Here is a 13,357-nt window from a genome sequence, read left to right on the forward strand (position 1 = left end):
TGATCCTCCACTCTGCTAGACCAGTCCCCACAGCCTCTTCTCCACTGCACTCTTTTGCTCTAAGGTCCTCTGAAATCATCAAGACTGCTGCAGGGTCCTATGAGGAATAGTCCACTGCTGGAGCAAGGGGGAGTACCATCTGCTGGAATATACAGAGGATCAGGTAAGTAAAATGCTTTTACCAGACCTACACGAGCAGTAAAATGCAGGCAAAGCAAGGGGAGGAGTTGGGCTTTTTAAATCATTATGTTTTTGCTATTTTAACTAGTTTTTAGTGTAGTTCCCTGTGTTGTTTGTTTGCCTTACCTTGTAATGATGAACCTATATGTTGTGGCTTCAGTTTGTACTGTCATGGCCGATCCATTCCCCATGCCCATGTATTGCTGTAGCTAGCTTGTCCCTATGTGCAAATAGAACAGGACAACTTCCTGTGTGGGTCAGTGTTGCATTACAAATGTGGGAGTGCTAATGTGATAAACCACATAATTTCCCAGCTACATGAGTAAGCTTTCTATGTGTCTGTGAGTGCTCTTTCTGTGTGTCTTTTTAGATCTAATTACTGTGTAGTTCTCGCCTGAACAACAATAGACTGAGAGACTTAGGGATTGTGGGATATGTAGGTTCTTCACAGAAAGTGTCTGGTCTCACACTGCGGACCAAGGTCATGCAGCAACCTGGGCAAAGCCATGCTTGATGCCTTATTCCAACACAAAAAGAAGATGCCAACGCAGGAATATGAAGATTTAATCTACTGTATGCAACTATGAAATAACATGGTCATTGTACACCTTATGCAGGTGAAAAATGTTTACCATGTCTTTATGATAGCAAAGTAATATATTAACTTTATTTTCTCTGCAACCTATAGGCAAAACACACTTATCTTATTTGTAAAGAAATGACACAGACAGGGCTTGTATTCATAGATAATGGATTATATGCAGTCTACCTTCAGGTGACTGCACACTGGCAAAACCCTTACAAGGGCTACCCTTAACACGCACACTTATAAGTGAGACTCCAGTTTTAGTACCCTTAAGTGAAGGACCTCTTTTCCTCTGGAGAAGTATTTTTCTTTTTTAAACCATAATTGTTTTCTCTAAAGCTTGTATCAATAACTGTCTGTTATTTGCCCATTGTAGGGGGTATATGTTGGTAATTGTGCCAGTCTGGATCTGAGATGTCCCGTACATCTAGTTCTGCTTTAAATTTATGTTTTATAATTTGATGTATTATATTGTTTTTTTAAAGTTTCTATCAAATCTTTCAAACAAACAAACAAACAAACAAACAAACAAACATGTAATATAGGGTACACCTATAACAAAGGATTTCCAGAGCCCTGTGAGTTTTCCCAAAGAGGGAATAGAAGCTGTTTACCTCCCAGTCCAACTAAAAACCAACTGAAAACCACTATAGGAAGGATGTAGGAGCGTAGTTCCATATATAGATGTAAGCTGAAGCAGTGACTTCTATCAGATTCTTTGATTATTCAAATCAACAAACAAAGCCACCATGAACAAGGATTGAAGCCCAAGGCATGGATCTCTTCCCTCCTCATGGGAGAAGCATTTATAATTAGAGCTTATCAAAAAACACTAACCATATATAATACAACATAAAACATAAACTCATAAAAAAGGGCAACACATTATATACAGTATAATATCTACAGTGTGTAAACCTGTCGATATGTATAAAATAAATATCTTACACAGAAACCAAGAAACATGATACATTTGATACATTTGTAATATTTCAGTCTGCCACTGCCTAAATAACAGACACCCGAACACAAGTTAACCCTTGAATCAGAAATCTAAACTTTTTAAAGCTTAAGAGAATAGTTACCCTGTGTTGCTAGGGGAAAGAATAAAAGAAAGAAAGAATAATGGAAGACATTGTGTGCTGACCAGCATAAAAAGGAAGAAAATGCAAATCCAAACTAAAAACACCCTTTAACCAATCTTTTATAAAGTAGAAGGTGAATACAAATGGGCAAAATATGTCTTTGAATATACAGTTTTATCAGTGTAACACTTTCATATCTCTTAGGGACTTACAATTGGAATATGGGGTTTCCTCTTCTTGGTCATTTCAAAATATTCAGCTGAAATATGTGGCTGCTAAGCATTTTGGGTAATCCTAAGTAGCGCTAAACTGGAAACACTCCTTATGTCGACAGAACATTCTAAATGGACTTCTAGATATTATGTATTTTGTACCTTAACAAGTAATGTAGAATGCCAAGGAACTAGGGATAGATGTGCTGCAATTCTCACAGACTTTTCAGAGGGGTTCTAGACAGAGGTGTTATCTACTGATTTGGATTAGGATGAGGTTTCTACACCAAACTTACTATATTATTTGGAATGGGGAAAAGAGTTGCTTCTTTCAGCAATAAATGTGGGACCACAGAGGGAACGTTTATACATATGGTATAGACGTGCAACAAGATTAGGCTTTTCTGGTCCCAAATTACCAACTTTATTGCTGATAACTTTGATCTACTAATATTTGTAGCCCTACACTGTTTCTATTGAGAGTTATTGAGGATGAAAAGATGTCTGCTGCTGCAAAACAAATACTTAATTTTTTTTTATGCAAGGAAATTGATAATGATGCAATGGATTCGCTCTGACCATGTAGGTATTTCGGCCTGGAAAAAGCTGATTAATTCAAATTTACAGCTGTATAAATTAACATATGCAGCCAGGGGTTCCACAATAAAATGTAATAAACTATGGTATAGGTGGGTGAAGTCCAAGGCAACCTTTACAGATATTTAGGGGTTTATTTACTAAAGCTGGAGAGTGCAAAATCAGGCTCACCTTTGCATAGAAACCAATCAGCTTCTAACCTCAGCTTGTTTCAGTTTTGGCAATCAAACCTGGAAGCTGATTGGTTTCTATGCAGAAATCAGCCTGATTTTGCATTGTCCAGCTTTAGTAAATAAACCCTTTAATATCTCTGGATCACCTTTGGTTGATTGAGATGATAGTTGTACTCTCTCTTAGGGGAATGGAATGTTCATGCTTCTACCCTGGCTCTGCAGACACAGCGATTACCAGTAATGTAGGGAAGGCTCTGGCGACAGTGTCCATGTATCTGAATAAGAATTGCATACAATGTACTCACTGTTGAATTAGGCTTTGCTTTATTGGGTGTTTAAACACAAAAAATAACACTACCATATACACATTATTATGTGAGACATGGCCTTCACAGTTACTTAGTTATTTTTATCCTACTAATGATGCTATGTTCATGGCTGCTGCCATGAAATGTCATTCTCTTGAAGTATAGATTCTGCATCAATATTATCTTCTGAAATTGTACTGCTGTATCTGTATTTGCTTTTATGGCAAAAAACAAAACGTCCTTTAAATTGTGACCACTATCACAGTGACAAGTCATTACTCTGACTCATTCACCTGAGTCTGTAAATTTGAGCTTTAGTTACTCAGTTCTTTTAACAGGCTATAAATCAACTAAATAAATATACAATATTTTCCTGACATTTTTAATGTTTTTTTTTAATCCTGACAATATTAAATAGATACATCTGAGAATTTTGTTTTTTTTCAGAATTCTTTTAGAATTTCTTTTGAATGAGTAAAGATTATAGACATAATGTGAAAGTTTTTAAAGGAGAACTACACAAAATCTGGTAAATGTTTGTATATGTATTATGCCTTGTTTTGATAGGTTGAACTGAAAGTCCTGTATTGAACCTGTCCATTTATAGACCCTTTTACATGTACTGGCTGTCAGTCTGAAAATATTCCAATACTGAAAATGTATGATTACTTACATTTGGGCATTTAGCCTTATTTCTCTCAAAATGTTTTTCTCCTAAAAACAGGGTCTTATTTTGATCTGTCAGATTCCTTGGCTTTTTCTTAGAGTAAAGGTATAATCCCCCCAAAAAATCTTTCCAACCGTCTAAATAGAAGCAAGGCTTATCTATTGTAGTACTATTGTGGCCAATTAGCCCTTTTGCTAAAAACAAATCAGAACCTAAGTTACATTAGTGAAGAACCTGTTACATTAGTGAAGAGTCACATGTTAACTTTTATTAATATAATCTGTGCCTGCAAACATGGATTTAAATGTTTATAATTTTTTTTAAAGTTCTACAATTTTTTCAAGTTCAACATCATAGGCATTTTTATAGCCAAACATTTTGTATGATTGCATTTTTCTCTAATACTATTGCCTGCCATTACTAACACTTTGTGATTGTGCCTTTTCCTATTTGCCTTACCTCCTTGTCTTTCACTTTATTTTTCAGCCTGTGTACCACAGATGTACAATTATGTAACCACTGTTTCGTAAACTGACAATTTGCTTAATTCAGTCTTACTAAATAGCGAGATTCCAACTTAAATTTTGTCTGAAAGGCAGAGTTTATCTAAGGATAGTGAAAGTGTAACATTACACGATGTTCACGTTGTCTTTACTAGCTGAGGGTTGAATATATCAATATGTTCCAATTACCCTTCCTTTCTGTTTCTTCATAGCCATGTTGTAAAGTGTACCCATATGGCCTGCAAACCAGTCCCTTGTCCCAAAATGCTCTGTAAATGTAATCCTATCCATGCAGCCATAAGAGTACATTCTGATTGCACTTGGAATGGAGCTGCTGAAATTTCCTAGGAAGGAGAATTAGAACTGACATTCTTATTGGTACTGGAATAAAGGGTATAATATACCATGAAAAATATGTGAATGATAAATGTCTAGATGTCTTAATGTGTAAAATGACTTGGGAACAGCTATAACGATGTACATTTTTATTATCAACAGACTTCAGTGTTACAGTGGGCCACGATTACTCATGAAAATTTCTTGTCTTACATAGGCGATGGAATTAAACTTGCATGCGGATTATCTGATAAATCTCTGTTGGTGTTCAGTTCCACATTAAAAGAAGAACCAACAGTTTTTACAGGTAGCCATTTTGTTTTACTTGTATATTTATTATAGTTATAAAATATGATAGTCTGTAACAGAACCATGTAGAATTGTACAAAATTTTTTGTAAATCTCATCCATTCATTATATTTCCCACATTTTTGTGTAGATCTGAAAACAGGCCATACAGTCAAAAAGAGGTTAGAATAATATACTGTAAGTCCCTGGTGCTCAACATGTGGCCCACCAGCACTTAACATTTTGTCATTTGTCATATGAGCCCCTCTGTCTAGTAGCAAGGGGAGTGGTGGATCCATAGAGGAGGGGGATGCACAAGTCCATAACATGGTGGTATAATATCACTTAATCTAAATATTTACCATTGAATTTTCTTAAAAATTATTTACCTAAGATGGTTACACACGCTGAAGTTTAATCTGCTTATATTTTGCATTCCCTTATCACCCTTCCCTCCAATTAATGTGCTAATTGCATTTTTAAATAAAACCTTTCAGTTTTCATTACATACTTTATTTTAGACCCAGTGATGCCATCGCTGGGCCTTCATGCCTCTCTATGCAATGTAGACAGATCATGGGGGGTGGAAGGGACAAGCAGGGTGCTGTTCATAGCTTCCTGAAAAAGACACACACTACCTCTGTACTCCTTTCTGTGATGCAAGCAGTGGGCTGTGGATTAGTTGTGCAAATATCAAAATGCCTTGGTGGTGGATTCCAATGAAAATGCCTTGGTGGTGGATGTCAGTCTTGAGGAGTTTGCATTTATAGGCAGACTGCATTTGCATGCAGACCACCCTAGGTAATGTCCATTTGTGGGCATGTGGCTGAACTTCCATTATTGAAAGAAATGAAATCCAATGAGCAAAAGAGAGGACATGGACAGGTTGGAAAGGAAATGCTGCACAAAATATATGTACCATTGCCTACTAGGCAAGGGAGGTATATCAGAGGAAACCACGTAACTTCAAGACAGGAGCAGTCATCAGTACAGAGAACAAAAGTATGCTGAAAAAGAAGCCAGCAGACATGTGACATGCAGTAAAAAGCAGGGACCCCTTTATAAGGTGTAGAGTAGGGTTGGCAACCCCCAACATGCCAGACATGGCATGCAGACGCATTTATGATGGCATGTGAGGGAGGCCTGGGACACCCACTTCCTACAAAGCTGGCCAGTGGTTGCCGCTGGCTACACAGGTGGAAGCTGGTTCTTTCTCAGCTCATTTCCCATCCACCTATGTTCCTGTCCACCTTGCCTATGCCCAAGTACAAGAACATCTGTCCGGCCCGTCATTGTTCTGCGCATGCGCATATTTGTGCGCCGTGAATCTTCACCTGCATTATGGGCAAGCCTTTCCTGACATTGCTCCCTACCTATGGGCAGCCTCCGTATGCCCAACTGACTCCTCTTCCGTGGGTGACTGAAAGAAAATGCACAAATTAAGTCCGAAGCATGGACGTTATGTACAGGTTCCCAGGAATTTTCCTCTGGCCAAACCCTTTCCATTTAATCAGGTACTGTATCTGACCTCTTCTTCTTCTACAGTTCAAGATAGCCTCAGCATCAAACTCCTCCTCTCCATCAATAGTTAAAGATTCGGGAGACCTCGATCTCCAATTAGGAAAGGGATTAGGCACTGCAGGTTTAAGTAACGATACATGAAAAACCTGGTGGACTCTAAAGGATTCTGGTAATGCTAGTTCATATGAAAAATCATTAATCTTTTGGCTTATCGGAAATGGTCCCACAAACTTAGGTGCCAACTTCCTCAAAGGACATGCCATCTTTAGGTTAGTTGTGGCAAGCCAAACCTGGTCTCCAGGCTGCAGGATCAGTTCTCCCCTTCTCTTCTTATCGAAAGCCCTCTTGTTGTCCTCCTGGGCTTTTGTGACAGTCTCCTGTAACAATTTGTTATTAGTGTTGAAAAAACTCAAAGTGGTTTGAGCAGCAGGAACAGAAGACTCAGGAACAAGATCAGGTAGAAAAGTGGGGTGAAACCCATAGTTGGCAAAAATGGGGACTGCTTGGTAGCTGAATGACTGGAGTTATTGTATGCAAATTCTACCAGAGGCAGGAGCGATACCCAGTCATCTTGGATAAATGAAGTGAAACACTGAATGTACTGCTCCAGAGTTTGGTTAGTACATTCTGTCTGCCCGTTGATCTGTGGGTGATAAGCTGGGGAAAAAGATTTTGATTTTCAAGGTTTTGCATAGTGCCCTCCAGAATTTTGATGTAAATTGCACCCCTCGGTCTGAGACAATGTTTGTGGGAACTCCATGGAGCCTGACAATTTCCTTGATAAAAGACTCGAGCAGTTGCAATAGCAGATGGTGTATTTCTCAGGGGCAAAAAATGGGCCATCTTTGATAATTGATCTACCACCACAAAGATGGCAGTACAACCTTCGGAAGGTGGGAGTTCTACAGCCTGTGCTTCAGATGTCCTTTGGAAACAGACACCTTGCTTGGTGAGTTGAGTGATGGGGGAGATGAGAGCTGAAAAGTTCTTAATAAACTTACGGTAAAAGTTAGAAAATCATACAAACCGCTGGATTCCTTTTTTTATCTGAGGGAATTGGCCAGTCCAGGATTGCTGAAACTTTCTGCGGATCCATCTTAATTCCGGCTGTAGAGATGATTAAGCTGAGGAACAGAATGCTCTGTTGCTCAAAGTCACATTTTTCGACCTTGGCGTGAAGTCCGTGCTGACAAAGTCGTCCCAGGACACTTTAACATGTCCCCGATGAGTCTCCAAGGATGCGGAAAATATCAGAATGTCATCCAGATAGACTATGACAAAGATATCAAGACAGTCTCTGAAAATGATATAAAGTGAATATAAATATAGAGATATGTATACTATTCACAAAATGACATTAGGCATATGTGAATGCAAAATTGTATATAACGCACACAACTACAGTGGGGATCGAAAGTTTGGGCACCCCAGCTAAAAATTTGTATTAATGTGCATAAAGAAGCCAAGGAAAGATGGAAAAATCTCCAAAAGGCATCAAATTACAGATTAGACATTCTTATAATATGTCAACAAAAGTTAGATTTTATTTTCATCATTTACACTTTCAAAATAACAGAAAACAAAAAAATGGCGTCTGCAAAAGTTTGGGCACCCTGCAGAGTTAATATCTTGTACTGCCCCCTTTGGCTAGTATCACAGCTTGTAAACACTTTTTGTAGCCAGCCAAGAGTCTTTCAATTCTTGTTTGAGGTATCTTTGCCCATTCTTCCTTACAAAGGTCTTCCAGTTCTTTGAGATTTCTGGGCTTTCTGTCACGCACTGCTCTTTTAAGGTCTATCCATAGATTTTCAATTATGTTGAGGTCAGGAGATTGTGAAGGCCATGGCAAAACCTTCAGTTTACGCCTTTTGATGTAATCCCCCGTGGATTTCGAGGTGTGTTTAGGATCATTATCCATTTGTAGAAGCCATCCTCTCTTTAACTTGAGCTTTTTTACAGATGGCATCAAGTTACCATCCAAAATTTGCTGAAATTTTATTGAATCCATTTTTCCTTCTACTCGTGAGATGTTCCCTGTGCCACTGGCTGCAACACAACCCCAAAGCATGATTGATCCAACCCCATGCTTAACAGTTGGGCAGAGGTTCTTTTCATTAAATTCTGTGCCCCTTCTTCTCCAAACGTACCTTTGTTCATTCCGGCCAAAAAGTTCAATTTTAACCTCATCGGTCCACAGAACTTGTTTCCAAAATGCATTAGGCTTGTCTATATGTTCATTTGCAAAGTTCAAACGATGATTTTTGTGGTGAGGACGTAGAAGAGGTTTTCTTCTGATGACTCTTCCATGAAGACCATATTTGTACAAGTATCTCTTTATAGTGGAATAGTGTACCACAACTCCAGTGTCTGCCAGATATTTCTGGAGGGATCGTGCAGTCAAACGTGGGTTTTGAATTGTTTTTCTCACAATCCTGCGAGCTGTTCTATCTGATATTTTTCTTGGTCTTCCAGATCTTGCTTTAACTTCCACTGTTCCTGATGACTGCCATTTCTTAATTACATTCCGAACAGAGGATATTGACATCTGAAAACGCTTTGCTATCTTCTTATAGCCTTCTCCAGCTTTCTGAGCGTCAACTATTTTTTTTTTAGTTTTCTAGACAACTGCTTAGAAGAACCCATGGTGCTGATTGTTGGGGCAAGGTCAGATGAGTCTGGGCATTTAAAACCTTTGAGATTGACATCACCTGGTCTTCCCAGACGATGATTGAGAACAATCCATGACACTGGCAGGTCTCAGCTTTGCAAAGGGGGCAGTGCATGCTATAAATTCTGCAGGGTGCCCAAACTTTTGCAGACGCCATTTTTTTGTTTTCTGATATTTTGAAAGTGTAAATGATGGAAATAAAATCTAACTTTTGTTGACATATTATAAGAATGTCTACTCTGTAATTTGATGCCTTTTGGAGATTTTTCCATCTTTCCTTGGCTTCTTTATGCACATTAATACAAATTTTTAGCTGGGGTGCCCAAACTTTCGATCCCCACTGTATAAGTCACCATGCATAGATAAGTTCATGAGTTGATTTCCAAGAATAGAAACGTGAAGATGGGTGATGATCTATATGTTGCGAACGAACAATATTCGTGACATCAATGGTGTGGAAATGAAAATAGATTGCACTAACCAGATAGCGCTAAATAAAGCGCATGTAGATGATGAAATCATCTGGGTATGAGCATCTGGGCCTGGATGTTCAGACTAGTGGCAGCATCTATCACACCATTTCAAGGTTTTTGTATGGCTGAGTTCCGATTGAAGACCACCAGGGGGAGCCAGCAACCAGGATCTCTTCAAACCAGGTATCCCAAAGCGTATGATATGTTCACAGACCACCAGAGGGAGATAGAGCTCTGGAGAGTATCCAACGATTTCCTTAGGGAAAATTGGCTCAAGAAAAAAAGAGCCAAAAAACTAAAATATCTAAGTGCAACATTGCTTTATTCACAAAGTGGAGAAATGGTAAAAATACAACTCACATGATATAAAGGCCTGTTAGCCAGATAGTAGAGATCCACGTGGGTAGGAAAGTCACTGAGGGCAGCTTTCAGAAAGATTTCATCATCTACATGCGCTTTATTTAGCGCTATCTGGTTAGTGCAATCTTTTCTCATTTCCACACCATTGATGTCACGAATATTGTTCGTTCGCAACATATAGATCATCACCCATCTTCACGTTTCTATTCTTGGAGATCAACTCATGAACTTATCTATGCATGGTGACTTATAGTTGTGTGCGTTATATACAATTTTGCATTCACATATGCCTAATGTCATTTTGTGAGTAGTATACATATCTCTATATTTATATTCACTTTATATCATTGATAGGAGCGCTGCATGTTTGTTTCATACATATGTGTTATTCCAAGAGGTTTTTGGAGGTTCACCTTCTCTTGCTAGCTGCTCCACCACATAGATCTAGCGCTCGTTTCTAACAGATATTTGTTCAGTCTCTGAAAATGTTGTTAATAAAGTGCTGGAAGGTAGCTGGCACGTTGCACAATCCGAAGGGCATTACCAAATACTTGAAGTGGCCAAATCGGGTATGAAAGGCAGTCTTACATTCATCCCTTTCCTGGATATGAACCAAGTTATAGGCTCCCTTTAAGTCCAGTTTCGTAAAGATGGCTGCAGATTTGAGTATTTGGAATAATCCGGGGACCAAAGGAAGTGGATAAAGATTTTTTACTGTAATCCAATTTAGGTCATGATAATCCACACAAGGTCGCAGGAAATGATCCTTCTCCACAAAAAATATTCCTGCCCCAGCTGGAGATGTAGAAGGACAAATGAATCCATTTTGGAGCTTCTCCTCGATACACCCTTAATTCTCGTTCAGATAAAGGAATGATACATCCAAAGGGGATCTCGGTTCCAAGAAATAGGTCGATGGGGCAGTTGTAAGGTCTATGTGGGGGAAGGATATCTGACCCCCCCGTTTACTGAAGACATCCAAGTATTCATGGTAGGCCTGTGGGACTACTTGGGCAAGTTCAATATATGAGTCCATGCATAGTAGCGTGGTGGAGGGTGGAGAAGACACTGGTAGACAATGTTTCTTACAATAAGAAGATAGGAAGTGAATCCCTCTGGACTTCCAGTCGATATGTGGGTTATGAGCCTGTAACCATGGTAGGCCCAAGATGACAGGAGACAAGGGTGAGGCAATTGCTTCTAAGTGCAGTAGCTCTTGATGATGGGTGGCTGTAGTAGTCAGGAGAAGTGGGGTCTCTTTAATTACGAATCCTGACTTGAAGACCCATCAGCCAAAAATACATTAAGTCCCTGTATTTTCAGTTGCAAAGGCATGTGTTGCTGAGCTGCGAAGGACAGGTCAATGAATCAGCTACAAGCCCCAGAATCAATAGTCACCGACACGATTCTTCCGGGAAGCTAGAAGAAGATAGGAACAACCATATGAGTAGAGCTGGCGGATAATGGTGAATGGTTAGCTGAAGAGAGGGAGAGACACGCAGCTTGGCTGGGCAGGAACGCACATAATGGCCAGTTTCTCCACAGTACAGACAGAGGTTGTTCAGACACTGGTGTTGACATTCCTCTGGAGTCAGTGATGGGCGAATCAGGCCAAGCTGCATGGGTTCAGGATGCTTCTGATGTAACCAGATCGGGATTTCTAGACGGAAGACTGGACTAAACCAGAATTTTGGGTAGCATCCATATAGGCCGAGATGATTGAGTGAATCTCTCCAACCTGCGTTCAAGCAGACGGTGGTCAATCTGGATTGACAGTGATGAGTTCTTCCAAAGAGCCTGGTACGCCAACTCAGGCGAATTCATCCTTGACGCCCTCAGAGAGACCCAAGCAGAACTGGTGATGCAAGGCATCGTCATTCCAGTTAGTGTCTGCACTCCAACGTCTAAAGTCTGTAACGTAGTCCTCTGCCGCTGTGCGGCCCTGTTGGAGTGCATGTAAAGCTGTCTCTGCTGTTGGGGTCCGTTGTGGATCATCATACAACTGGGCCATAGTATCAAAGAAGGTGGACATAGTGTTCAGGTGTGCATGGTTACATTCTAGTAATCGATGAGCCTAAGTCTGTGGTTCAATCTGGAGCAGTGAAATAACAAATGTCACTTTAGTACTTTCTGCAGAAAAGGTTCATGGCAAGAGGTTGAAATAGAGCTGACTTGTGTTGCTGAAAGCTCTAAACATGCTTCAGTCACCAGTGAACCTCTCTGGAGTTGGTATTCGAGGCTCAGGAGGCAGCATCATGACAGCAGAATTGGCAAGAGTCTCTGTTGGGACTGCAGCTGCGGATGGGGCGGAAGCAGGTGCAAGAGAAGGGGTGGATTTAGCCAGGGACTGTACACTTTCCTCCAGGTGCACATAACCTTCCTGCGGAATCTTGACTGCTTGGGTCAGAGCTGCCAGGTGTTGGAAAATCTTATCCAGGTGAGAGGGTCCTCTTGCAGGCTCAGACATGGCCGTTTGGTACTGATAGTGGGACAGCGGCCGCAGGAGCACGGCGAGGTATGAGTGCCTGTGATCAGTCCAGTAGTCTGTGTTTCAGTAGTGGCCAGCAGGAAGGTGAGGCAGCAGGACAGACTGATGTCAGATATCCTTGCAAGGATTTTGGTTGGCAGTAGGCTGGAGGTTTGTAGCGAATAGCAGGATCCAGATGCAGTCATGCTGGATGGATGGATCGCTAGGGAGCAAGGTGGAGGATGCAAGGTCTGACAAGCCTGGTCGGTAGCAGTCGGGCAAATTAGGCATAGATGACAGGAGGTAGTGTAGTTGGGTCATAGGCCAGGTCAGCAGCAGAGGTTCAATCAGACAAAAGCAGGAGGCAGAAGAGTAATCCAAGACAAGCCAGAGGTCAGGGCAGGTAGCAGACAAGCGGAGGTCAGGAACAAGCTGGTTCAGTACCAGGAGTCAGATATAAGGATTAGGATACACATTCAGGAGCTAAAGACCAAACATCAAAGAGACATTACTGCAGCCAGTTTAAATATCCCTTTTGGCACTAGCATTTGTGACAGGCATGTGCCTGGATGTACGAGTGCGCATGTGCGCACACAACTGCGAAAGCCTATGCCCAAGTACATGCACATCTGTCCGGCCTGTCATTGTTCTGCACATGCGCATTTTTTCGCCACAAATCTTTGCCTGCATTATGGGCAAGCCTTTCCTCACAACTCTACTGCTGACCTCCCAACCTCTGGCCTGCTGGCCTCTGTAAACTGCCCTACAAACTGCTGACAATATCCTTTGCCTTGCTGACCAACCAATCCTCTTCCCCCTTACATTTGTTACTGCACCCTACATCAGACAGGCTAGGTCCGGTCCTGGAATTGAGTGAGACACCCCAAGCTGCCTGCTCCTATTTTGGACTAATAATTAACTTGCTATTGGGAA

General features: G+C 40.7%; 1 protein-coding gene across 1 annotated transcript in view; it reads left to right on the plus strand.

Annotated features, from left to right (window-relative positions):
- Nucleotides 1-13,357, plus strand: part of WDR27 (WD repeat domain 27) — a 425,210-nt gene that overhangs the window by 86,762 nt on the left and 325,091 nt on the right. Inside the window, exon 17 of the mRNA XM_089669697.1 lies at nt 4,865-4,954. Within this exon, the coding sequence (XP_089525823.1) occupies nt 4,865-4,954 (90 nt within the window). The remainder of the gene's footprint in view (nt 1-4,864; nt 4,955-13,357) is intronic.

The sequence above is a fragment of the Staurois parvus genome, unplaced genomic scaffold (assembly GCF_062004578.1).
Source record: "Staurois parvus isolate SC_StPar_1 unplaced genomic scaffold, SC_StPar_1.0 ptg000081l, whole genome shotgun sequence".
Taxonomy (NCBI): domain Eukaryota; kingdom Metazoa; phylum Chordata; class Amphibia; order Anura; family Ranidae; genus Staurois; species Staurois parvus.